General features: G+C 41.1%; 1 protein-coding gene across 1 annotated transcript in view; it reads right to left on the bottom strand.

Moving 5' to 3' along the window:
* Window positions 1-3,424: 3,424 nt before the first annotated feature.
* LOC121595657 (neural-cadherin-like) overlaps window positions 3,425-26,681 on the bottom strand; it is a 126,602-nt gene continuing 103,345 nt past the window's right edge. The window contains exons 6-9 of the mRNA XM_041919790.1: window positions 11,159-11,296; window positions 6,743-10,362; window positions 5,801-5,971; window positions 3,425-5,706 (exon numbers count right to left, since the gene is read on the bottom strand). Coding sequence (XP_041775724.1) covers window positions 5,478-5,706; window positions 5,801-5,971; window positions 6,743-10,362; window positions 11,159-11,296 — 4,158 coding nt within the window. The 3' untranslated portion in view covers window positions 3,425-5,477. The remainder of the gene's footprint in view (window positions 5,707-5,800; window positions 5,972-6,742; window positions 10,363-11,158; window positions 11,297-26,681) is intronic.

The following is a 26,681-nucleotide window of genomic DNA, read 5'->3' on the forward strand; positions in this document are numbered from 1 at the left end:
CATTAAAATTATGAAAATTTATTTCAAATCAAATGATTATCTTATTGTTGCAATCGCGACACCTTTATTTTATGAATTTTATTTAATTCAATTTCTCCATACGAGCGATCGCCACGACCATCACGGATAGTATTACGGGATAGTATTTTCAAATTTAAAATGGGTTTGCTCTGCTATGTCGCGATGCTATGTTGCTTTGATTGCTGCCTGCATGCATAACTATCTTTAACCAAGGATCAACTTTAAGAAGCGTAGGAAAATCTCGTATCCATGTTTCCCAGGATCATATAAATTCAAACCTAAAATACAGGCTCGTCACCAATATCAACCTAGTCATAAATTGAAAAAGCAGAAACCTTAGCCACTTGAAAATGCAGGGCTATATTGTAAACATGCACCAGAAGATTCAAGTTTAAGGTACAGTTCTGCCCAAAAGAATATCCTTACGCCCGCAATCAATGCAAACAATTCGATCTCACCACGAAAAAGGCAATAAAAAAAGGATCGCATTTCTATACATAGCACTTGACTATGCTGTTGGAATCCATGGTTGCTTAAGTTTTGAATATGTTAGTATGTAATTTTATTGTAACGGTTTGTTCACTTACTGTTAAGACTTTTTTTTAATTTACTTCACAAAACTTTTAATTTATTGCTTGGAAAGCGCGTGTAATTACCTAGAAGCTGAACACAATTCACCTTTATGATAGCAATCATACTAAACAGCAACGCTGTAGGACCTCTCTGTCAAACCAACATGAATAAATCACCTGTTTTTTAAATTGTTTGCGCATTAACGCAACGGTGAATATTATCTGATGGCGCAAACACTCAGATGTAAAATCTGTTACGCTCACTAAGTTTATGATCATTTCACGTTTTTCTCAAAACTGTAAAAAAGTTTCATGAATCGTGTTCAATGTTCCCTTTGGCGTAAACTGCAGTTGTAGTTGTAACCGCATAAATTAGTGATGCATTGATAACATGTCTCCCTTTCCCAGCCGTAACCATTAGAGTTAAGTGAAAAATTGCGCTAATGCTTGCCAGACAACAAATGAAACACGTGACAAAATCAGAGATTGAGCTCATGCACTGTACAGAGCTATCTCTGAGCTATACCAATTAGTTACAGTTGGTAACTGCTAACTAAGAGGTTAAATTTGTGAGAAAAATGTACGTTTGCTATGTATTTGTCTTCGTTAGATACTGAATGTTTCATTTTTTGAGATCTCTGTGTTTTTTTTAACCAAAAATCATTCCGGTAAGCGAACTACCAGTAAAAAAAACCCCAGTAAAACACATCCAGTAAGCGGTCACCTATTGTACCTTTATTACTCATCTGCTAGGTGGTAACGCGGTGCATGATAATGTTTGAAATTTGAAAGTGCTAAACATAATAGCAAAATAATTAAAAAATATTAATAAAAGCACTTCAAAAGAGATTTTTGTCGTTTTTAGCCGAACACACATCGATGTAAGTGAGTGAGAAAATGGTACTCCTCCAATCGTCGATACATGGTTCCTGTGATTGTACAGGAGGCACCTTACCTAACCGATGAAGGGGCTGTAAGATGGCTGTATTGGGCCTGCTATTTTGTTGGATTCTCGGTAATAATGGTATACTGTCGGGAGATTAGTATTCCGTGCACGTTTCACGGTTTGGATAGCGGAAACATGTCTAAGCTGCGATGGCGTGGCGATGGCCTTCTCTAGACCCGGTGTAATGATGTGTTGAGCAAATGGGGAATCACGCGCTTTAGTTGTTTAAATCGAAGCAGCAGCTAACAGAGCTTACTTTGACAGAAGTGATCGCCTCACTGGTAAATGACAGTACTTTGGTGTCGGACACTTTTGTAACGCCAGTGTCACGTCGGTTTGTCGGTGATATAACTGCTTTAAAATAGATTAACCAATAAGCTTCAAAATTGTAATCTTTATCAATTGCGATTTTCCTCTACTAGATGCAAACGTTTATTCATTATCACTATGCTATTGGTTTAAATTTTTTGTCAGAAAAAAAGCATTAGAGGCAAAATCAACTAACAAACATATAACATATGATATACCATACCAAGTCATTGAAAGAAACTAATGAACTCGCTCGATCGATGTTTGAGAATATTGAACTTGACCGCTGATTTGTAAGACTTTGACATAGCTCAGACCATATTCAGCAAACTTCTACGGCTATTTCATTTATGGGCCACGTAAAACAAGTCAATCATATTTTATGTATATACATGCACGCGTAAAATCAAACTGTTGCACCCGTTTTAATCGCTTAGATTAAAACGCATAAATTTTGAATAAATAATGAAATAAACAAATAAACTTGTACGTTGAATAAACGTTTAACTTTGTTCTGTACAACCTTAGAAGCTTTTTTAACACTCAAAAAAATCAGGAAACCTGCAGGAAACGTTTCTTATAGCCAACGAAGAAGGAACACTTTCCGTTGAAGTTTAGCCGGTCGAGGATTTACCACTAACGAAGGATGATTGGTTGAATGGGAACACGGTTGCATGACCATCCAAGCGGGCATGGTTGAGAAAGTTAAATCTGCCGAGCTGACGAACAAAAAAGTACCATGCCAGCGACTCCCGCCTCTTGATATCCCTATTTCTTTGGAGTTCTGAAGATTCTTTGAAAATTCTCTTAACCAAGTGTCCAGCAATGTCCGGTTTCGGGCACGAACAAAAACTTGTCGTTCCCGTTGTAGATACTGGTCGGCGGTGAGTTGTCTGCAGTGCTTCACCGGAGTGCGGTATCTTTGGCAGTAAAATGTATGCTAAGTTGTTGTTTATTGGTTTCTTGACTGGTTCTGCTATAGCTGCTTGAAGGCAAAAGATTACAATGATGTACTATAGAATATTGTAGACACAGTAATATGAATGATGCACAATTTCTTGGAACGTTCGTTCGACGTTCTTTGACGCTTACGGGCTAAAATTTACTTCCTTCAGGACAAAAATCAAACCCCACAAATTGAATGCTTCCTGTTTATTGAGTGAATTATAAAGTTAAAATAGTTGCAAGGTAGAGCTATTTTGTGAGGCATTTATAATCCATTGGTAGTTGATAAATGTTGTGTCAAACCGTATGAGGTTCAATTTAAGATTAACATTTATTAAAACTACAAAAAAAAAACTTTCAAAAATGTATGAAACAGCATCAAAAGTTAATGGTTTGCAAAAGGACTGTAAGCGTCATTTGATGAAATAATATATGCATTTGGAATTTGACTGCCTGTTTTTAACGTACTCAATCAATGCACTTGTTTATTTTTTGTTCCAGGTAAATCCAGGTGAATTTCAATCATTTTTAAATTTCACATTTATACCACAGTACCTGCTACCTGTTATTTGTCGTAACATTTTTTTTCATTCTTAGAAACATTAAAAAAATGCATCGTACCTGTGAGCAGATTTGTTTGTATTTATTAGTTTTTTTATTAAATCATTATTTTTACAACTTTCGTTATTCTCAAATGCAACTGTGACTTTTTCGATTGATCTTTGCTTTTTTGTCTACATGAGTTTTTGTTTCTTTTGTCTTTTCCTTTTTGTACCACAATATATATGAAAAACCTACAATCAAAACATGACTCACAAACCAATTATTAGTTGAGATTGCATCTTCTTCCTCCCAATAAAAACAATCGTGCAGTGTTTTAAATGCTTTGTTTAGTCGGTAAGTTTTAGTTGTCTACATGTCTTTCATTTTCTCTTTGTATTATTTTATGTTTCTTGTATAGTTCGTCTAAGACCTGTTGTCATGTTTGCTTTGTTTTGGACTCTGTTTTATCCACACGCCACGGCCAAAGCGGTCGTATGTACTACCGTGCTTTAGAACGTACTTGCTTGTTCATTTGTCTATCCATCATTCAAGCGCAAAGAAGGTATGGAAATAATCGATCAAAAATGCACCTATTTTCGTTTGTCAATTACCATTGGGGTATGTAAGTGTAGATGTCGTTTGATTTAATTTTGTGTTCTTTTTTTTTTGGTGAGAAAATAAACTTACCTGTTTTGGTATTTTATGTTAGAATTCTCTCCATCTCGTTTACATACATACACACACATACACAATTAAATGAGTCAGGTGTATTTGCGGTTCGATCAGGTATCGTACTTATGGTTTGAAATCGTTGCTCTTGAAACGACTAACTACTTTCTTTTTAAAAATAAATAAATTATTTTTATTTGATATAACGCCAAACCAACTAAAACTTTATAGCACGAGCCAAACCACCACCAAACTACTTGATAACCGTTACCAAAGTGCCGCGTCTTTTTTTCGCCATCGCGCCGCAAAACCGCTCGATCATCGTACTCCGCTTCGTCCGATCGCTCGCTCTCTCGGTTTTCGGTTCGCTCGTTCTCCTCTCGCAACTATCCGCAATATTTATTCTCACGGCCGCCCCTTTAGCCGCAGCTACACGTAGGCTTATCGAAAACGGATCGTAGCGGGCAAGGTAAAAAAAAACACACACACACATAGAAATCATTGCTGGAAGAGTAATGCATAACAACTTGAAAATCAACAATGCGTTCATCTTTCAATAGCCAAAGTTGCCACACTCAAAAAGCACTATGAAAAAAGCTGTATAAATCTGCCACTCCATCGAACCAACTCAACTGTATTGCAAATTAATCAAGTAAACACGATTGATTCTTGAAGCGTAGTGCGGAGGTCTCTTGTGAGTCCAATAATCTTATAAAATTTAAAATAAAATGCATGCTCAAACGGATCATAAATAATTAAAGAAAACTATATGGAAAAGAATTCTTTTATTCTTGTACCAAACATTATAAACCATCTTTTCGTTGTGTTATTTGTTCAACAAAACTCCACTGCAAAATTTGGATACATTTTCGCCTTCTACGCTCTTATGATTGCTAAGCGAAAGGAAAATGCCACAAACTGCACTCTACTAACGATAATTTATCACAACGATTGAAGTTGTGTCGAGCAGCACGTTCGTACAATAAACGCTTCTCAAATCCTGTCTTTCGATCAATTTTTAAAAAGCCCTGCTCCTCCTCCCGTCCCTTTCCCATCACTATCATCCTTATCGTGCATTTGATTTACCGCATCATCGTTTAAAGCGATAGAAATATTCGTCGTAAGTGATTGAAAACACAAGTTACTCATTGCCTTGCACAAGTGAGTTGCTTTATTTATCTTTCCGTAAAATTGATCTATTTCCATGTATCCTCCCGATAAAAGATGGTTGTAATCAAGTTCCTGTGCAAAACACAATTGAATCCATAGTTGTAAAGTTTCTCAATAAACAGAGGAGGATGTTTGAAGAGACGTTGATTCGAAAACCAGCGCCGATATTAGTGAACAACCACATCGACCTCGCCAAGCGGTTAACTGAAGCATTATGCGACTAAACTTTTTTTTTCATCCTTAAAACAAGGTCTTAAAATGGAAAGAACCAAAATCGACCCGTGTCCTATCGAAACGATTTTTTATTCGTTTAACGATATTCGTTGAACTGCGGTGCTGGATTTAAGCGCTTGTCGTTCCTTCAGGAACTCACAACTCTCGCCCCAGTACGAGTCCGGACAGATGCACTTGTACTTCAGGCGTGGCTCCTGGTTGATGCAAGTGCCCCCATGCAGACACGGATAGTCTAAACACTCGTTCCGATCGATGCAGGTTTCGCCTTCCGGTGAGATGATCATACCATCGCCACAGCTGTACCGAAAAATATTCAATTCAAACATAAGCTGTCAGTTATTTGACTAAAAAGGCCATGCTCTTTCACAGTAAACGGGGTCGAGGTACTAACGTGCACTCGTGCTTGTTCCACAGGTCGACACACTCGAACGGATCCGGACAGTACGCGTTCTGGCAAGGATTGTTGGAGGAACAGTAGCGGTCGATGTTCTTGGCCATCGTGGCCTGAGCCCACTGCGTACCGTTGGTGGCTGGCGGAAGTGGCAAGCTTTTACCGTCCAATCTGCAAAGGAAAGAGAAGAGATCATTATAAACCAGACATGTCAAATATACGGCCCGCGGGCCACATGCAGCCCACGAAGGCTCCTATTCCGGCTCGCAAAGAACTTTGGCAGTTATTTGAATGAAGCAGAAATAGATTGTAAATTATAAGATAAGAAAAACGGGTGTATAAATGTTGAATCACTGAAGAAGAAGGTTTCAATATATTTAAAAACCATGAAAAAACCCTCAACAAAGGTAAAAACTGTATGAGGTCGAATGTATGCTGGTAGTCTCTTTTGCACAAAAAAATGGCCACATATCTAGCCAATATTGACTGATGAACTGATAAATTTTGATTTATCGTTATTAGTCATTAGCGTTGTCAAAATGCAGCATTTGTACTTCGTGTGTCATAGTGTCAAGGCAATATACGAGGTTTAAAGAACTGTCCAGGAAGTCTAAAAGCTAGCTGATATCCGAAGCAATTGAATATGAATTATTTAATTTCCGAGTACGCGCGACTGCCACCGAAATAAAGCATGAGTAAACTCATAAATTTCATGCACTGTTTAAGGGAGGCTACGAAAAAAACTATAAATAACATTCTAGGTGCAAAAATAAGTCCCAATTGATGTTTGCCGATTGGAAGCACTCTCATTCCACCGCCACCCAACAGCAGACCGCGAGAATATTTTGAACCGTAATCCGGCCCGCAACCCAAAACAACTTTGACATCACTGTTATAACCTAGTACCCAGAAAGCATTTGCTGTCATATCCGCTGGACTTACCTTATATCGTCGATGCAACTCTTCTGATAGTCCGATTTGACATCGTACGTCTTGACGCCGTTAAACTCTGGCTTTCCGCCCGCATACACACCCTCCTGCTTGTCCACTGACAGCCACTGATGTCCATCGAACGAGAAGCTTTGGTTGAAGTTGGCACCCTCACCCCCATCCAGTTCTACGATGGCCGCCGAACCGTACCGTTGCACCTTAACCACGTGCCACTGTCCGTCGTCCACCTCTACCGCCGTCAACGCTACCTCCTGTTCCTCCACCTGGCCCGTGTTTAAGCTGTACCGGAAGTACACCTTGGCGCCCTTCAGCTCAATGATGCCGTACTCGCGCATATGCTGATCGCTAATGCGGAACAGCTCGCCGTACGCTTCGCGCGTGCGGAACCTCAGCTGAATCTGCGTCGTGAACTTGTCCGGCTCGAAGCTGAGCGCATATTTTACGTAACTGTGCGTCTTGAACGTGGTTGGAGTAGTGGGCAAGCTGCAGTACGTGCCCGTCCAGCCGGGATTGCATTCACACTTGGCTTTGTTATAGCTACCGACACATTTGCCATGCTCGAGACACCGGGCGACCTGCGGATTCAGATCGCACACCTCCTGCGTGTACAAACAGCCGGGCGCACTACCCTTCGATAGTCCCGGGTGGGACAGGTCGTATAGAATTCCGTTGTGCTTAAACTCGCGAATGCACCCCTCGAAACCGACCCCAACCGGCATGTACTGCCAGCGGCTGTACGTGTAATCAAACTTGTCCCTAAACACACCGCCAATCTGGAGCGGCGTGTTGAGATTCAGATATTCGTTGAACTGCGGCACCTTGCCCAGCGCCTGGCAGGTGTGGTCGACAAAATCGACCAGGTTGCCTTCGTCGGCTTCGGTGATTTCGGCCGTCTTGCAGAAATCGACCACCATCTTCACTTTTTCCGTGTCCCAGAACAGATCAATCCGGTGCCATTCGCCATCGCTGAGCGGATGTTTGGTCACGATGCGTAACTCTAGCGTACCCGAGCCGAAGTCGATGAGAAACCGTGGATAGCCCTGCTCCAGCTCGAGTGAAATAAAGTCGGAGAGCTGCTTCGAAGTGTCATCCTCCTTGGGTGGTGTGATAGGTCCGTTGTAGAAAATTAAACCGTCCGGTTTCGTTGTGATGATCTCGACACTAATGTGCGACTTATCGCACATGTCAAGCGGTGGGTACCAGGCCCAGCCACTGCCGCGGAAGCTACGCACGACCTGCTGACAGCGAGGCCCCGTATAGCCCGGTGGACACGAGCACTTGATACCCGACTTGGAATTGGTGCAGCGACCACCGTTCAGACAGGGATGGGATTTGCAGGTCTGCTGCTGCTTGTACTCACGCGAGCTGCATGCACACTCCGCAGTGGAGTTGATCTGCACCCCAACCAGGGCGGTTTTGTTCGCATTCACTAGGCAGGGGTTCGTCTGGACCTCGATGATGCTGGTGCACGACCCGGCACAATCCGCATTTTCCAGCAGACACTCGTCCACGTTTACCATCGTGATGTTGATGCCCACCTCCTGCTCGATTTCCTCTTTGTGCAGCAGTATTACGCCGTTTAACTGCAACGCCTTGTAGTAGTACGCCCCGTGCACGGCGAACCGCACATCGGTCAGCGGCACCGACCGGTCCTTCATCTGCACACTGAACACGTCCACATTCTTCACGTCTACGTTCAGGAGCTCCGCCAGCTTGTATCGAAACCGCTCCAGCTTGCTGCGGAAGATGTTCTGGGTGCGATAGTTCCAGATGCGTATAAAGTCCTCATCCGTAATGCCGGACAGCTGGATCGAGCCGGAGTTGACGATCGCCTCGTACGAGATGTGCTTCACCACCACTGACATGTTGGCGTACGATTCCTGCGCATGCTTGCGATCATATATCTTGAAGCGCAGCTTGTAGCGTCCCTCGCGTGCACCGCGCCGCATCGTCACCATGCCAGATGTGTCGTCTAGCTTGAAGCGTGGATTCTCGGCCTCATCCCAGTAGAACAACTTGTCCGAGGTGTCCCAATCGTCGAGATCGTTAACAAACACACGCCCGATCGGTGTGTCCGGCGCCTGACCTTGGTAGTTGTACACGATCACCTCCTTGGAGCCGGGCTGCATGATGTTATCGTTCAGATCACCGATCGTGATCGTCAGCGTGCTGGTGCCGGTTTGCGGTGGTGTACCCGAGTCCTTGATAACGATCGGAATGGTATACTGCTTGCGGTACTCACGATCAAACGAGCCGAGCGATGAAATGATCGCCATACCGTCACCTTTGTTACTCTGTTCCACCTTGAAGGACGTCCGAATCACATCGTCTGCGTCCGGGTCCATGCGGAACTGGAACGGTGCCCCGTTGCCCTCAAGCCGGTCATCGTTGTCAACGGCGGAGATTTCGATAATCTTCGACGGCGGTGAGTTTTCGAGCAGAATGGGCCGATAATCTTCCGCGAATATCGGCGCATTATCGTTGATGTCCTTCACCAGTACGGTCAAGATGGCGGAGGCCGTGCGCGGCGGTACACCGTCATCGGTGGCCAGAATCTCGAGCGAGTGTTTCGCCATCGCCTCCCTATCCAGTTCACGCTGGATCGTCACCGTACCTTCCTGGTCGATGGCAAACTGACGCTTCCGGTCCGTAGCACGATTAATGCTGTAGGTAATTTTGCTCTTGCCGCCCTTATCGATGTCGACTGCCTTGAAGGTGCCCAGGTGTTTGCCCACGTCCGCGTTCTCGTACACCGCCGCCTCGATGTGCGGTTTCTTGAAGCGAGGCGTATTATCGTTAATGTCCTTCAGCTTCACAATCACCCACGAATGGTCAACGTGGTACTTGTCGCTCTCGTCAATCTCATCGTTATCGATCACCTGTATCCGAAAGCGAAAGCCATTTATCTGCATCGGATCCTCGAAGTCTAGCGGCTGGACCACCTTCAAACTCCCCGTACCGTCCGCGTTCTTTACCATCGCAAACTTATCCGCCCCGTAACCACTGCTTTCAATAATTTTATACTGGAAATTGTTTATCTCATCATCATCATTTACCGTCACGGTCAATATCGGTGCCTCGGGCAACACACTACCGTCAGTTTCCTCCACCTCAACGAACCACTCGCCTTTGGTGAACCGAGGCGGCATATCATTCAGATCCTTCACCTTGATGGAAGCTGTTCCCGTACCCTTCAAACCTCCGCCATCGGTGGCCACAATCTGCAGCGAGTAGTCAGGCGTCTTCTCCCGATCGAGACAGCATACCGCCGTCGTGATGAGTCCCGTGTCTGGATTGATGTCGAAGATCGGTAAACCAGTATCCTCCTCGATCGCGTTCTTCTCGATCGAGTAAATCACCTTCGCGTTAGTACCTTCGTTGATGTCGTCATAGTCTTCGGCCTTTATTGTCATCACGTGCATGCCGATGGTGCCATTTTCGGTCACGTTTCCGTACGCAATCCCGTTCGGGAACTGGGGCGCATTGTCGTTGACGTCTTTCAGGTTGATCTGCACCTCCGTAAAGCCCACTAAACCCTCGCCTCCTTCGTCCTGCGCAAAGACGGTAAACTTCCAAGACGCTCGTCCGTGTGGTGGGTCTCGGTTCAGGGGCTAAACATTTGGAGGAAATGGTGTGGAAGGAGAACAATAGGCAATAGAGAAAAAAAAGTTATTAGTTACCATAATCTTTGATCTCAAAGACTGAAATGTATTATTCTACAAAATGGTTTCAAAATGAAATTTCAGTTGACTTAATAAAGTCTAACAAGACTCGAGACATTGCTGGTCCTTTGCGTCGGTTTTGTTCGTTGCGGCAAGAGAAAGGTTACAAAATTCCTTGATATAATTAAAATACTGTATTTACTTGAGGTTAAACTAGTGTCCGGTATACCGACCTCAAAAGAGTGAACTTTTAGTCCCACATGAATCATCTTGAGACCTCGCACACGATACAAGCGGGAAGTTATTCAAAACTGTTGAACAGACCAGAATCCAGTTTTGCTATCGAAAAGTTTCTCCATCGGTTTCATCGAAGTTTCATCGAACAGCAGAGACACATTAAGTCTTGCAGACGTGTAAGTTTCTGTACCGAAAATAAATCTGCTCTTAAATGTTTGCCAAGACTTCCAACGCTCAAACAATTCTGAAACAAAACGGTCATCACATCCCTTCGGCTTCCGATGGTAAATGGGTTTTGCCATGCACCACTCTGGTCGAATCTTATCAAACATACGAACATAAGAGGTTTCCCCTATTTCATTTCTAAGTTGTTGCAGGTTTTGGTTTTTAATTCCTTTACATTGCTTACCGTCAGCATGTAATCAATGCTTTCGTTTTATCTGTCGTCACTGGCAGACAACGGTGGTTAAATCTTGCGTACGCTTCCAAGTGCATAATGTTGACCTACCTTAAGCACAAATATTTCCCCAGTGGCCTTGTTGATGTCAAAGTAGCTGTCGGAGGGATTTTCGATGTCAATACTAGCCCCAGTCAGAAAGTAGATGATGTTGGTAGGCCGCTCTACGTCGGCATCCGAGGTGGTAGCCTGTTCCAGGCGAAGAAAAAGACATCAAATGAGAGGCAATAAGCGGCAAGTGGATGGAAAAAAACCGTATAAAGGGGAAACACGAAAATTCGGAAAAGTAAACAAAAGGGAACGCTTTTTTCTACGAACTACCGAAGTCGCTTAACAAAGGAAGATTGACTCAAGCAAATTCAGGCATTGCAAAGCCGCAAGGCTTTCGATAGACTTTCTCAGGTTTGCTCTGGGCTCTATCGAGCTCAAACAGCGTCGTAGCAAACGTGAACGGGAAATATGAATTCTTTGTTACCGGATTATTGGCATGACCATTTGCACGTTCGGATCGGTGAGATTGGATAGAAAACATCAACGCTCAACTGGCGTGTTTGGGTAGGTCGGTTGGGCTTGGCACGGTCCTGGACAGCCATCGCTTGTCAGTTGGAAAATTAGTTTTTCATTTTTTACTGCAAATTGCACTGCTCGATGATGTTGTATACTAAGTAGTTATTCGCTTGGTTTGAGATGAAATCGTTCAATATATTATCAACGAACACACCAGTCTAACATGACGTTCAAGTACAGCTTAAAACAGGTATGTGTATAGTAGCTCGAGGCAGCTATGACTTCATTAGTCCATGAATGTTATTTCAGAATGGTTGATTGAGTTGTTGCGACAAAAAGTCTGACTTGGTCACTGGAGTTTGTGATTGATTACTTTTTGTTTTATTGTCTTCAAAACATACAAGAGGAAGAGAAACATAGATAAATAAACATAATGATGTGTTGATTGCTCGTTTCCGACCGGCATGTACAACTGCTTGAGCCTCATATGAGGTAAGTGTGTGTAACTGTTAACGGAATGGACTGGAAGCGGTAATGTTTTCATGTGCTTTCCCATAGGCTAGTCTCTTCTGTAAATCTCTCATACGTATTACATTCTATTCTAAGCGTTAATTGCTCTTCCGTAGGAAAAAAAAGAGTCAAACGTGATTGGAGTGTATTGGCACTGCACATTTCTTTCCAATGGAACAATCGTACAACATTTTCTCAATTTGCTTACAGCACCGCTGCTTTAGGACACCGTAGGTACCCAATGCCTCTATACAAGCGGTTCAATAGAAAAGTAAGCAGATAGAATTCCACTCCTTTGAACACGGCAGGAAGCGTACTTATCGTTCTGTTTTTTGTTCAATTCTTTTCGCTGCATTCTCACAAGACAAGGAAATAGAACTTTGGAGCTGCGCATTTAAAAAGCTCAGCTTTTGCTATATGTGTGTTGCAATAGTCGGTCTCATGGTGCAGTCGTCATCTCGTACGAACTAATAATATGCTCGTCATGAATTCAAGCCTCTAATAGGTCGTGCCGCCATACGTGGGACTGACTATCGTGCTAAGGGGGGGGGGGTCACCCGCTTCGGGGGAATTAACTGAAATGGCCATATTTATGTTAAGCTACATCATGTTCATGTTCATTCGATCCTATTTCTAGTGCCAACATTGTGTATGTTTGTGAGTATCACTTAGAGTCGGATCGTCGAAAGGTCGGTTCTGGGAACGTATCTACGTCTGTGTCTAGGATACGAATGTGGAGGTCACAATAAATAAGCTTTCGGGAAGGGTGAGTGCAAAATACCGACGCAAACCGAAAAGAATGTGTCACGGGTGTGTATTTATATTCATTGAAAAGTTTCCTTCTTAGATTTCACGCTCATTCTAGTCAATGTTAGTAACGTACACAAGCCTTTGTGACGCACCGAGTGACGTATCCCCTGCGCGAAGGCAAATGGGGCAAACCCGCAATCAGAAGCCAGTTGGCTATGCGTTAATTTCACCCGACTAGCGGACCGAATGTAGCTGGGCTACCAGATGTGCACAGCGCCTGTGGCATTAAATAGCAGTCTGGTTTTGCGAAATTGCTTCGCCAACAACTCGCTTTGCTGCTTGTCTATAGGGCGGTTTTTATTGGAGCAAACTTCGTGGGAGCATTTGGGGCACTTTAAATGTGTGTCTGCTGTGAACCATCAATCATCACCAGGCACGCGATAATGTGAGAGGGATTTGGCCAGCGGTGGAGTAGCGTTAGAATCCCCACTCAAATTACCCACACATACACAACACACACAAACGCAAATAGGGTGCAGGAAGTTAGTTAAACAACATACAGCAACAATCTCAGCACAGAAACACAGATGACGCCAGTGACAGCCGATGTGCTTGGGAACATGACAAAGTGTGATGCAACACTAGGCTAGAGCATGCTATAGGAAAAGGCACTCGACGACATACTCGGAACAGGAGGCTCAGAACAGGATGCGTCTTGTATGCGTAGGAACGTCAGGCCAATGTGTGTAGCGACAGTGGCATGGTATTGGTATGAAAATATCAACGGACCTCTAGCCATAAATAATGATTGCTTGAGACGTACGATAGCGAAAATAGAAACACAGAGAGGAAAAAAGGAGGAATAAAGAAGCAAAAAGATGGAGAGTGAACGCAGCAAAGCATTTTTCAGGATAGAATTTTCGTAATGACATCTTTACCACGTCATAAGCTTGTTAAGATTTATCTTTCACCTCGTTAGTATGTGCTGCAGAGCGAAAGTGTCCCGTTGACGTGTAGTGAAGCAACCGATGGCAGTACGTGCCTTTCGATTACTGACTTTTACCGTCATCAACTAGTGGTTGCAATGGGGACGTAGTTACGGACAAACAGGACAAACCATGTATTGGATTGGGGGAATCGATCCCATCGTGGCTTTGGTTGAGTGCACGTTGACGTTATTATGGTCGTTATCGTTTCCCCGTCACATTGCAAATGCTGCCAGAAAATATTGTCCAGCATGCGATACCAAGGGTTGAAACGAGAGAAAACCGGAAAATCATGTGTGGCACTGCACGGTGCTCGGTAAATAAGATTATGCTTTTGCCTCACTGAAAGTTCTTTTACTTATGTGTACGGAAGCGACAGACTGAAGACGGCTCGGTTCGTATGCAAAAGTGGGGAAAGTTGCTTGTTTGGTTGACGTTTTTCGGTACGGGCGGCAATATTTTTTTATTATTATTTCCATAATATTGATCTTGTACGATGTAACGTGTAATTATTTTTTTTAGTTCAAAGAGAGGTGATATAATTGAAAATAATATTGAAAACAATTACATGCAAATAAATGTTGTGGTTCAAAAATGATAGCAAAATTTGAAAAAATAAATATATACATTTTACACTTTATATACAATATTTAAATATATACAATTTCCATTCAATATACACTCTCAATTAATTATGTGCCAAGCGAGCACTAGCAATGATAACCCTAGGATGCAATAGGAAAGTGACGATTAATTTCTGAATGCTTTAAGCTGAAAAACTACCCCATTAGCCACCGACGCTCAATAGTAAGACATGTTTATATCCATCAGCCTCCTCATCAGCATCACTATTTCCTTCACCATCTCCTCACTAACTGACCAACAATTTTGCGATCGCCAGTAGCAGCTCAGAGGTGGAAGGGAACGGACGTGTTTCTCTTGCGTTGCAAAATAGTATCCGAATATTAAAGCGATCACTCTCTCACACCACTCTACCCGTCATGGGAAAGAGTAGGTCGCTGCGAGGGACAAAATCCCTAGCGTCATCCACGCTTAGTGTTGACACACTAATACAAAGTCGGAAGAGGCCAAACAATGAGAATAGCTTCGAGTTACTGGGTCAACTCGACAAAAACGAACCTCGTGCTAAACAAGCTGCTATCAATAATCAGAGTGCTCCAAACTCTAAATCGACAAAACCTCCACCAATAACGGTTAACAGTACGTCAGTGGCGTATATACATAAGACCATTGTAAACGTCGGTGTAGTACGGTACACCACAAAACCAACCAGACATGGAACAATAGTGCAAGTCGATGAAGTAAAAGACTATAAAAAAGTGATCAACACATTCAAAGAAAGGAATGTAAGCTACCAATCATATCAGCTAGAGGAAGACAAAACAACGAAAGTAGTTTTGCATGGTCTATTTGATCTACCAACCAACGAAGTGACAGAACTTCTTAAAGAAGAAAACATCTTCCCAGTGGAGGTAAAGAAACTCCCAATAAAGAACAAGAAGTACGACGAACACGCCGTATATATACTGCACTTCCCTAAAGGCACTGTGAGCCTTCAACTGCTAAAAAATATCAGAGCAGTCAATCATTGCCGAGTAAATTGGGAATACTTCTCAAGCAAACCAGGTCCCATGCAGTGCAAACGCTGTCAACTCTTCGGTCACGGTGCAGCTAACTGTAACCGTGCCAAAAAATGCTATCTATGTGCTGGTGAGCACGATTCGATCATCTGTCCACTAACAGCCGGGTCATCAGCAGGAGACGGACGAGTACCCGCACACAAACTCAAATGCGCAAACTGCGACGGCAATCACACCGCTAGATTCCACGAGTGCTCACAAAGACCGGTTCCCGTAGCCAAAAACACAACACACACAAACCGTAAGTTTGCACCATGCGCCACAGACTTTCCATCACTACCACAAAAACCTCCTCTTCAAGGATGGACTCAAAGGGTTCAAACTAATACAAACCAGCAACGTTACGCTAACACTAACAATGACCTGTTCGATAGGACTGAAATCTTACCGATAATAGAAGAAGTTATTAGCAATCTCGCACCATGCAAATCGAAGCAAGAACAGTTGATGACAATTTTTGCCATCGTAACAAAATACTGCATGCCATCTAAATGATTAATGACACTCTCAAAATATCATACTGGAATGCCAATAGTGTCCAAAACAAGCGTATTGAAATAGTAGATTACATAGAAAAATTTAATATAGACGTATTATTGATTAGTGAAACATACTTAAAGCCGAATATAAGTTTTTACATTCCTAATTATAAAGTGCATAGGTTTGATAGAATTACAGGAGATAAGGGCGGTGTAGCTATATTGATTAAAAATGAAATCAAACATAGGTTAATGAACTCTCTTAATCTTAAAGTGTTAGAAGCTATAGCAATCTCAATAGAAACACCAGGTGGAAATTTAACACTCATATCTGTATACAATCCGGGTGCAAACAAAAACTTGATAGCTTTCAAAAATGATGTAGGTAACCTAACTAGACACAATCAAAACTACATTATTTGCGGAGACCTGAATGCAAGACACAAATATTGGAATTGTTTATCTTCTAACTCAGCTGGAAAGGTCTTGTTTGAGAAAATGCAAACTGGATTATTTTCGATACACTGGCCGAAATCCCCCACCTTTTATTCATCAGACCCCAAAAAGTCCCCTTCAACCTTGGACTTAATACTAACCAATATCTCACACAATATTTCTGACCCAAAAACTTTTACCCAACTATCATCAGATCATCTCCCAGTAGTTTTCAAAATCCTTCGTACTAAACCAATAGCCATACCAAACAGATCAATATTTAATTATAGAGCTGCCAACTGGGAGTCATTTCAGAATCATATAAACAATAACATAGATTTGACCGAACTAAACCTTCAAAGCATAAAACATCCTAAACAACTAGACCATATGATCAAAAATATTAATAACTATATAACTGAAGCTCATAATATTGCAGTACCAAGGATTAAGCCAAGCCTTTACAATATTCAAATCCCACAGTTTATAAAAGATTTAATTACAAGAAGAAACCTTATACGACGCAAATGGCAAAGACATAGAAAATGTAATAGTCTAAAACAAACATACACTAGCCTAAATGTAAGAATTCAATATGAACTAGATTTACTTCGTAATGATTCGTGGTCTCAGAATCTCATTAAGATTAACCAACATACAAATAACAACGAAAAAATGTGGAAATTCGTTAAAATAATTAAAAACAAACAAAGTTCTATGCCACCATTAAAAGTAGATAACAAAATTCACATATCACCTGAAGAAAAATGTGAATTAATTAAAAAGCAATTTGAATCTGCCCACAAAATTACTAACGATTTGATCAGTCCCATGGAAAATAAAGTAAATTCAACGGTTAGAAGATTCTTAAAAACTAATCGTTCGCTCAGCCTTGACAACACCTTATTGAGTTCTCCAGCAGAGCTAATAAAAATAACAAAAAATCTTCATAACAAGAAAGCCACTGGCACTGATATGATTAATAACAAATGTCTCAAAAAACTTCCCATAAAGGCAATTATTTATTTGAATTTTATATTTAATGGTTGTTTCAAAATTGGATATTTCCCTACCCACTGGAAACAAGCCAAAATAATAGCTAACCCTAAAGCTGGTAAAGATAAATCCTTACCGGAAAGCTACCGTCCTATTAGTTTGCTAAGTAGTATAGGTAAAATATTTGAAAAGTTAATCGCGAACAGAATTCGAGTTCACACGGAAGCTCACAACATTATCCCTGCATCTCAATTTGGTTTTCAACCGTCCCTTTCAACAACACATCAATTAGACAGACTCACCAAATCAATAAAGTACAATAGAACTACAAAAAAATCAACCGGAATGGTTCTTCTCGATAGTGAAAAAGCTTTTGATACCATATGGCATAAAGGTTTATTATTTAAGCTTATTTCCTATGGTTATCCAATTACGCTCATTAAACTTATTGAATCATTCCTATCCAACAGGAAAAACAAGGTTCACATTTCCAATACAACATCAAATAGCTTCACTCCTGTGGCAGGGGTGCCACAAGGTAGTATTCTTTCCCCCTTACTTTTCAACATATTTATTGCGGACATACCTAAAATGAAAAATTGCACTCAATACCTATACGCAGATGACTTTGCTGTGACGAGTACTGCCAAACATCCAAAAACTATTATAAAATCACTCAACAAATCACTAGCCTTGTATAGCAAGTACTGTCGAGATTGGAAGTTAAAAATTAATGGATCTAAAACAGAGGCCATATTCTTCACACGATATGTAAGTCATCGAAAAACTCCAAACAATAATTTGATGATAGATGGTGTATCAGTGCCTTGGAGTAATAAAGTGAAATATTTAGGGGTACTCCTAGACAAACGTTTAACATTCAAGTATCATATCGAAAATGTAATAACGAAAGCTGAAAAAACAATTAAAATATTATACACATTCTTGCACAGGAAATCCAAGTTAAATCTAAAAAACAAGCTATTAATTTACTATTGTTTTATTAGACCATTGTTAATCTACGCTTGTCCAGTATGGAATAAGATTGCCAAAACACATTTAAAAAGCCTTCAAGTACTCCAAAATAAAGTACTTAAAATGATTGTTAACGTTCCACCTTGGTTTAGAACTTCATCTCTACATTCCTACACAAACACCGAATTACTAACTAGCATTATAGTAAAACATAATTTAAAATATAGAGTTAAATGCTACAACAGCACCCGCCAGGTAATACGTGAATTAAACAGAATCTAGGAAGATTTTAGGTTAGTTATATTTAGTTAGATTGTAAGTTAGGATAGAATTAGATTAGAAACAAATTATTTTTGCAGGGGGTTTTTTATAAATTTTTCCCTCTAGAAAATTTAAAGGCATATAATTATCTAATCATACAAATCGGCAAAGCCAATAGAAAAATTAGTAAAACCAATGAGGAGAGTATGCATACGGACCCATTATAAAAATGCACAATGTAATAACATTTTCATGTACAAACCAAACAATAAAACTACTACTACTACTACTACTACTACATTTTGCGATCGTTCAGCAAACTATCTCATACATTAAATAAATGTTTTCCAAAGATATGCTCATTCAACGAGTGTGTGCGTCGTCGCACTGAGCTTGTGCAATGGCATACAGCTTCATAGGAGTCCAGAGATCCCTGTGACCATCGGAAGCATTTGTGTTTTGGCCCGGTGGATGTGTGAGGCTGGTGTCATAAAGCATACCTCGTTTTACGACCAAATACCACCGACCAAGAGAAGCAATGTAATGGTCAGGGCCATAATTGAACATTCGAAAGGAATAAAATTGATAAGTGTCTTCCATCGTACGGAGGTCATGTATTTCACTTCACCCCAGGAAAGTGCTGCCAAAAGGCTGCTACCATCACACATGCACGTCCGTGCTGCTGGGAGTGTCTTTTCTAAGCCTTTATAAAGCTAATGAAAAATACAAATGATCTTCTCAGTGTCCAATGGTCTTTGGGTGGAGGGGGATAGATGAAACTACCTACCAATGACCATCGGCCTCTACCACTAGTGGGACACTATGCCACGTACGCATCGTCGTTGAGCTTTTGGGGAAGACAAGTGCCCTGTTTCTCTATGGGACAAACAAACCAAATGGAGAAGCACTGGAAATTGAACGTATTAGGGCAAATAAAAGTTATGCTTTATTTTATAGGTTTGCCACTTCCCCGGTTCTTCAGGACCTTTTATGCTTCCTCTACTTCAAGGCTTTACGATCGATTCTACATGTTTGCAGTTCATGTGTTGCGATCTGCAAATGAGGGTGACAAATGGAGAAGACATCTGTGGCATAAGAGGCCTGCGTGTATACAGGTTTTAGCTTTGGTGTAACATTTTACAGCCACATAATTCCGGACGGACGTGATTCACCCAGCAATGTTGTCAGTTCTGACCGTGTTCTTTCCCAATTTATTTATTTTCTTAGATTCATTTGGTTCACTCCTTTCTTATCTTAGTATGTTTACTGTTTCAGACGTTTCAAAGACTATTATTGCCACCGTTCCATAGGCGAGTTGATAAGTGAACTTGGGTTCGTTCGCGGGCCGTTTCTTCGGTCCATAAGAGGACACGTTTGTGGAGTCTACAATTAAGACGGACCTGAAACCTATTATGCTCCTTTTATGAAGCAGAACCAGGATGATAGAAGCTTCGAGCAGAACCAGGATGAAAGTGTGTGAGTTTGTGGGACGGGAGTAAATTTGTCGTAAAAGAGTAGATATGTTTAAACGTTTTCAAGGTAACCTTACGTGCGCATATTCCCACCCTGCCATAAGTAGTGTGGTATGGCTGAAACAATTCGCCTTTGAGTCAAAAAACGCAAGAATAACAACGAATAACGAATGCACTGGCAAAATATTGTGCGAGAAAGTTTTAAATCTAACTTTAACGGCCCAAAAGTCGTGTAAGGGAGTGCATATATGTTTTACGGTATGTACAGTCACCCATCGTCAATTGCATGCTACGTTTCGTAAGCTAGTACGACCAACTTTACGACACCATTTGGTGCTTCGGCACGATCTCGACTTTCTAGTTGGGCTGGGTAACAGTCACGTAAATGACGAAGACTGTTTAGCTTCACTAATATTAAGTGAAGCTAAACAGTCTTCATCATTTACCTCTTGCAAACATTTTCAATTACGTGTTTGTGTGCAGTAGGTGAAGGAAATAGAAGGAAAGGAGTTGTGGAGGTGGGACAGGAGAGAACTGTTGGCATTGTTTGGAGTGTTTGATTTTATGGAGAGGATGCTCCATTTCGTTGATTAATGATCGGTAGAATCGAAAAGCTCATGCGACGGACAGATAGCAAGGGAGAAAGTTTGATCAAAGTGAAATTAGTAACTACGACAAGCTTTTGTGAGGAGGAAAATGGAGTGTGTTCGAATCGGGTAGATAGGAAAATGGTATTTGGGATGCTGAGAGAAGGAGGAGTTTTCAGTTTAAGAGCCATGATTCGATAACTTTATGATCTTTAGTATATCGAGTATTAAGAACGATTATTAATACGAAATCCAAAATGCTCTTCTTCTTCTTCTTCTTCTTCTTTGGCACAACAACCGCTGTCGGTCAAGGCCTGCCTGTACCCACTAGTGAAGTGAGCTTGGCTTTCAGTGACTTATTGTTACCATAGCAGGATAGTCAGTCCTACGTATGGGGGCACGGTCTATTCGGGACTTGAACCCATGACGGGCATGTTTTTACGTCGTACGAGTTGACGACTGTACCACCAGTCCGGCCCAAAATGCTCTTATGACTCACAATTCCATAATTTTATATTTTTTTTTTTTTTTTTTTTAACAGCTTAAGGTATTTAAAAATATCGAAGGTCATATTTGTTAAAGCAAATTTGTTAATTGTGATGGAATAATAATGCTCCGATAGTTACGATCAAAATATTAGTGGTTTAACAAAACAACATAGCACCATCGCGAGTTCTAAGCTTATGTAAACCAAGTAATTATGTTGATTTTCACTTTTTATTAATCTTACTGAAATGTTTATGAAAGTTTTTCTAGGTTTGAAACATTTTGATTTTTCATTGAATGAAAGATTTGAACCATTTTTTATTATTTTCTTAAAATCTACAACTCATTCAGGTGATATATTTGTCAAACAGTAATTTTGATTGCACCTTTGTGGTTCGCATTAAAGTGATATACTTATATTACTTTCGCTCGTTTGTATGTGCTTATTTTCTTTTAATGTCTTGTAGTGTTGTACATAACATTAGCAAGACATTAGAATGAAATGTCTTCAACCATGAATTTCAGCCTTTACAAGGTTATACTTGACAATATTACGGTAAAAGCAACATGACTAAAGTTTTTTACACTATTTTCTACACAAACAATGCAATGGTAGTGCGGCAGTTTGCTGCCTTGTAAATAAACAAACAAACAAATACAGCAAAATTACAACAAGTCTAAACAAGGAGCCGGGCAGAAAAATGCTACGCAGCACTCACAAAGAGATGCTGCCTGCTCAAGAAAAAACAAACAAATGATGAATCTTTTTGTGTTGCACTACAGGCCGGATCGAGCGGAAAGTACGCCCGTGGCAGTCTTCCATTTTGCGTTTGCAGTGCAACTGCACTGGGCTAGATATGTTACTGTTGTACAAGCATGTGTGCAATTGTTGTACTTGTTGGTAGATGGAAATATTGTAAATTTTTCGTACAGCATTACATTTCATTTCGACAAAGCATGTTGTTTGTTTAGCGTTTGCCGTTGTTTCTCTATTCTAACATTCTCTAACCGAATGCATTGCGGCTTGATTTCTTTTAGCTGCCGCCCCATTGGCTTATGTGGAATTCTGTACACTCGGAAGCGTTGTAACTAATACTAACTTACGCTGTATTTCTTACGGATGCGTAGTTTTATAATATCTGCCCTACCAAACCAGCAAAGTATAGGGACGGTTGTGCTGTTTGTTTTACTATGTCACTTGCAGACGATAAGCACGGTCAAACAAGATGGTTTAGTTCATAGCCGGTGAACATTTTTCATTGGAGGAGAAGTGATGTTACGCGTGGTGAGGTGAGTGCAGTACGCCAAGTGTAGTTGTGAGATATAAATTGCACATGTAGTTGCGATGGCAGCAGAATACAAAAAAAACATACATAGTTGGATAAACACCATTACCTTTCTTGAGCTAGCTTCAAGCATGTAAGATGATCGAGAAATATGTATAAAAAGAACAATATTTAAATGGTTCGCCGGTGTGGAGGGAAACTTTGAGGACAACGGCAGTGAGCATTTAAGCGGTGATTTTGTATGTTTTTTCAGATGATTTAGCATGTTGTTCAGTGCAGCTGGTTGTATGATCAGACGACAGTGACAAGAGTGTCCCATAACGGAACATAATTCAATGTAAAAATGTCATTCCCGTGTAGGTATGTACAAGCTAAACGGAGCGTGAAATGCTGTGCAAATGTAACGAAGGAGTAAGAGCAGCATGACAACCAGCAATGGAACCAGCAATGGATCATGTTATTCATATGAACAAATAACTTTTTTTTTCTGTGCAATAGTACCTGATTGGAATCAGCAAGCAAACATACTTTTGTAGACGAGTGTTTGCTTTTGATTGATTTTGTTTCCTTGTCAAACGAAATAATCGCAATACTTACGTTTATCAATTTGCCATCGAAGCTTGATAATTGCTAGCAATCAATCATTTAAATAGAATTGATAGCAGCTCTTCCTGATCACGATGTTATGGCTTCGTATTTATTGTCCTAATGGTAACTTTACTTTCGGTGTCCCATTAGCAAACCATCCGAAGCGCCTCGATAACGGGCATTGAAGCTGGTTATTTTCCATTAAAAGCCAATAGCGTCCACGTGGTTCACCTTTACTGGAGTTACCGGGCAGGTCGATTACAATCATTACCGTCATCGGGCAGGTAGCAGTTATCTTAACTATCTGCTCACATTGCAGTTAATATGCGAAAGCAAGATAGTACGATATTCCCTTTTTCCGGAATGTTCTCCCTGCCCATGGGTCTCATGGGACATTCATTGGTCGTGGAGGATGGTTTACCCCTAGAGAAACCCCCAAGAAGGAGACAAAATGAAAGCGTAACGAATCTTATCAAATTGCACTTTTTCTTCGACCAACACCGCAGACAGACGAAAAAGGTTTCGTGCCCGGCTTGTGATGGTGGTTGATGGTTCCAATTTTACTGAAATGATCAGTAAAACCACGTTCCCCTGACCGAGGGACATGGGGTTCAGTTTCGTTCGAACTTCCGTCCCTGGTTTGCTAAGCAAATGAAACGAATCAAAAGAGGCGGTGCGATGGTTTCGGCTCTCTACTGCGACTTCCTGCGATGTTTCATTCATTGGCCATATCGGTAAATGAAAGAGCCGGAAATTGTGTCGACGGTTTGTTTCGAACCCAGTCAGCGTCACCTCACAAATATGCGACAAAGGCAAGGCGTGCAGAAAACGTAGATGAAACTGGCTGAATGTTGATTCGAATCGGTATTTTTCCGGTTGTTTTCTTTTGGTAGGCGACGGCGTTCTACATCGAAGTTGAGTCTACCCCAGGGGAGTGTGGATACAGGGAGCGGGGGATGATGGCTTAGTTGTCGTCCGTTTTTCATCGCGTTTTCAAAGACCGGAAAACGATGTTAAAATTTTCAGTCGACGTTTTTCAAAGGCTCTGTTACCGTTCTGTAACCTTTGTTACAGATTAATATCAACGCCTCGATGGCGTGCGAAAGCGAACGTGACAGCTTCTATTGCTATGCGGTGAAAGATAAAACATCAACCGAAAAGGCCGTACTTTAGTGACCATTGTCCACAGCGCGCTGGATGGAAGATGTCTTTCTCGGGTGACACAAACGGATCGTATCAGGTTGGGGAGAGACGTACTGTATAGCTGACTGGACATTTGTTATTTGTTATTTGTTAGCTGACTGGATGTACTCGCCAGCTAGGCCCAAACGTCTAGTGTACATAAAACTTTCCTTGTTGCCTTGTTGTTGTTGTTGTGTTGTCTCCTGCGAGCCACAATAGGTATAATTGATGAGAATTCAGCAATATTTTGTTTAAGTGCTGCACTGTTTTTTTTGTTGGACGGCTTTAAGCGATTTGAATGTTTTATTTTGATCTTAAAAAAAATCAATGCTCCAACTTCTGATATCAGGTATCAGAAATAAAACGAGGAGCCTAACCTACCATTCTAATTCTAATGCTAATCAAGCCACCGATTCAGCTGTACACAACTTTCTATAATTGCTGTGGTATAGTAAATAGTCGTCTCTTCGAGTAGGAGAGGCTGGCTACCGAAGTTGTGGAACGATAGAGCGTTATTTATGACGTGGAATACATTAAACAAAACTACTTCAAACCCGATAATCCCAGTCCGGTTAATCCTTTTAAATGAGTCGGGTGAAATCAGAATGAAACGAACGAGAGAAAGAAATTCCAATTTCCAAAGCTTTTACTTTGTACCTGTGGCTTTTACCTTGCATGTTGGTTTCGTGATTTTAGATGGGACGGTTGATTTTAGATGGGATGGTGATTTTTCCACACAGACTCTCTTTCCATAGTGAGTGTGTATGAGAGATCCTGCCCTCGATTAGATAGGGAGATTTATACCGTCCAATGAATTATCGTCTTCTACTGCCCGAAATGAAACATAGGTACACATAATTCTTCCAACTATTATGACTTTTCAGCAAACAGCCTGGTCACCGAAATTGAACGTAGAATGGAAAACGTGTGCTCAGCTTTATGGGAGTTAAAATCAATGGAAAATATCAAAAATAACAAAAAAACAACCTTTATCTTTACGGCAGCTACTGAAATGAGTTGGTGATTGGGATGCTTGGTGTCTTGCATCTCAATTCCACCAAAATCAGCTTTAGGGGAATATCGTTAACATTTATCTCAAACCTTACGGAAGTAGCCATTTGCAAGTACTTTATCCAGTCACTATGTTGAAAGTCACAGATGACAACAAGTAAATTAAAGCTACCTTTGAATGGAATTGCTTTTTTGCCACGCCAACAATTATGATCCGACCAACAGCAATGATTAGATGATGCTCTATTTGATCGACCTTTCAATCGTTTCTTGAGTGCCGGAAATCGTATTAGTTTCGGTTCAACTGATTAATTATCGCAAACACTCTCTCCTTTGGGACGTCCCGTTGGCAATCATGAAGATTGGAACAATAATAATAATCTTGATGACTACTGCATAAACGCACAAATAATGATGAGGAAGAATAGATTGACTCGGTGTTTGACTCGGACATTACCCAGATAGCCAGAAATCATACGGGGTTACAATCATACGGGGTTACACTCATACGGGGCTACAACCCGGTGGATGAGCAAATTGCATTTGATTGTAATGGGAAATGAACGTCATTTGCAATGAAAGCTAAGCGCATTAGTGGCAATTCTATTCGCGAATCCATGCCCAATCGATTCGCGTGTTGAGTGGGTTCTACAATCGCGTAGAATGGCGCTAATGTGCAAAATGATGTGTCTGTAAACGCACTCATTGCGACAGTTGCTGGGTAGTTTTAATAACAACGATTTGGTTATTGGTTGTTGTGGCAGGTTGTTAGCAAACGGGTTCATCAATTATAAGCAGCTTCAACTAGACTGATGAATAATTTCAACCAGTGGAACTTTTGTTTGCTTTCGTGCTTTGTTTGAATTGTAAAGTAATTATCTCAGACGGTAATCAGAAGCTTCAAACATGATGATGATTCATTGTATTGGCTTTGCCTGCAACGATTTATTTTTTATTTCATTCATTAACATATACAGGTGACACTTAGAGCGGCTGTAAGCGCTTTTTGTCGCTCGAAAAAGATAAATCCTGCTCTTCGAGGCGGCGAACATGATTAAAATCTTCATTAACTCATTTGCCACATCAATTTTTTATAAGCGGACGACCGTAAAGTAACCGCCAATGACAATTAATAATTATCACAATGCTTTCAACCTGCTATGTATGATATGTTCTGGTCCTCACTATCCTTCCTAACACATTGCATCCGGCGCTGGGCACAGAATCTCTTCCACGGCCCATCATCGGGCTCGAGCCATTATTGTTAAAGTTTACTGTTCTGATCCATATTTTACATTTATTGTTATTTTTAAGGAACTTTCTGTTTCCTTTTGGACTGGTCCAAACGTAATCATTTTTCGTGCGCTAATCGTGGTATTCCTTTGCACAGATTTCTACAGCA

The sequence above is a fragment of the Anopheles merus genome, chromosome 3R, assembly GCF_017562075.2.
Source record: "Anopheles merus strain MAF chromosome 3R, AmerM5.1, whole genome shotgun sequence".
Lineage (NCBI taxonomy): Eukaryota > Metazoa > Arthropoda > Insecta > Diptera > Culicidae > Anopheles > Anopheles merus.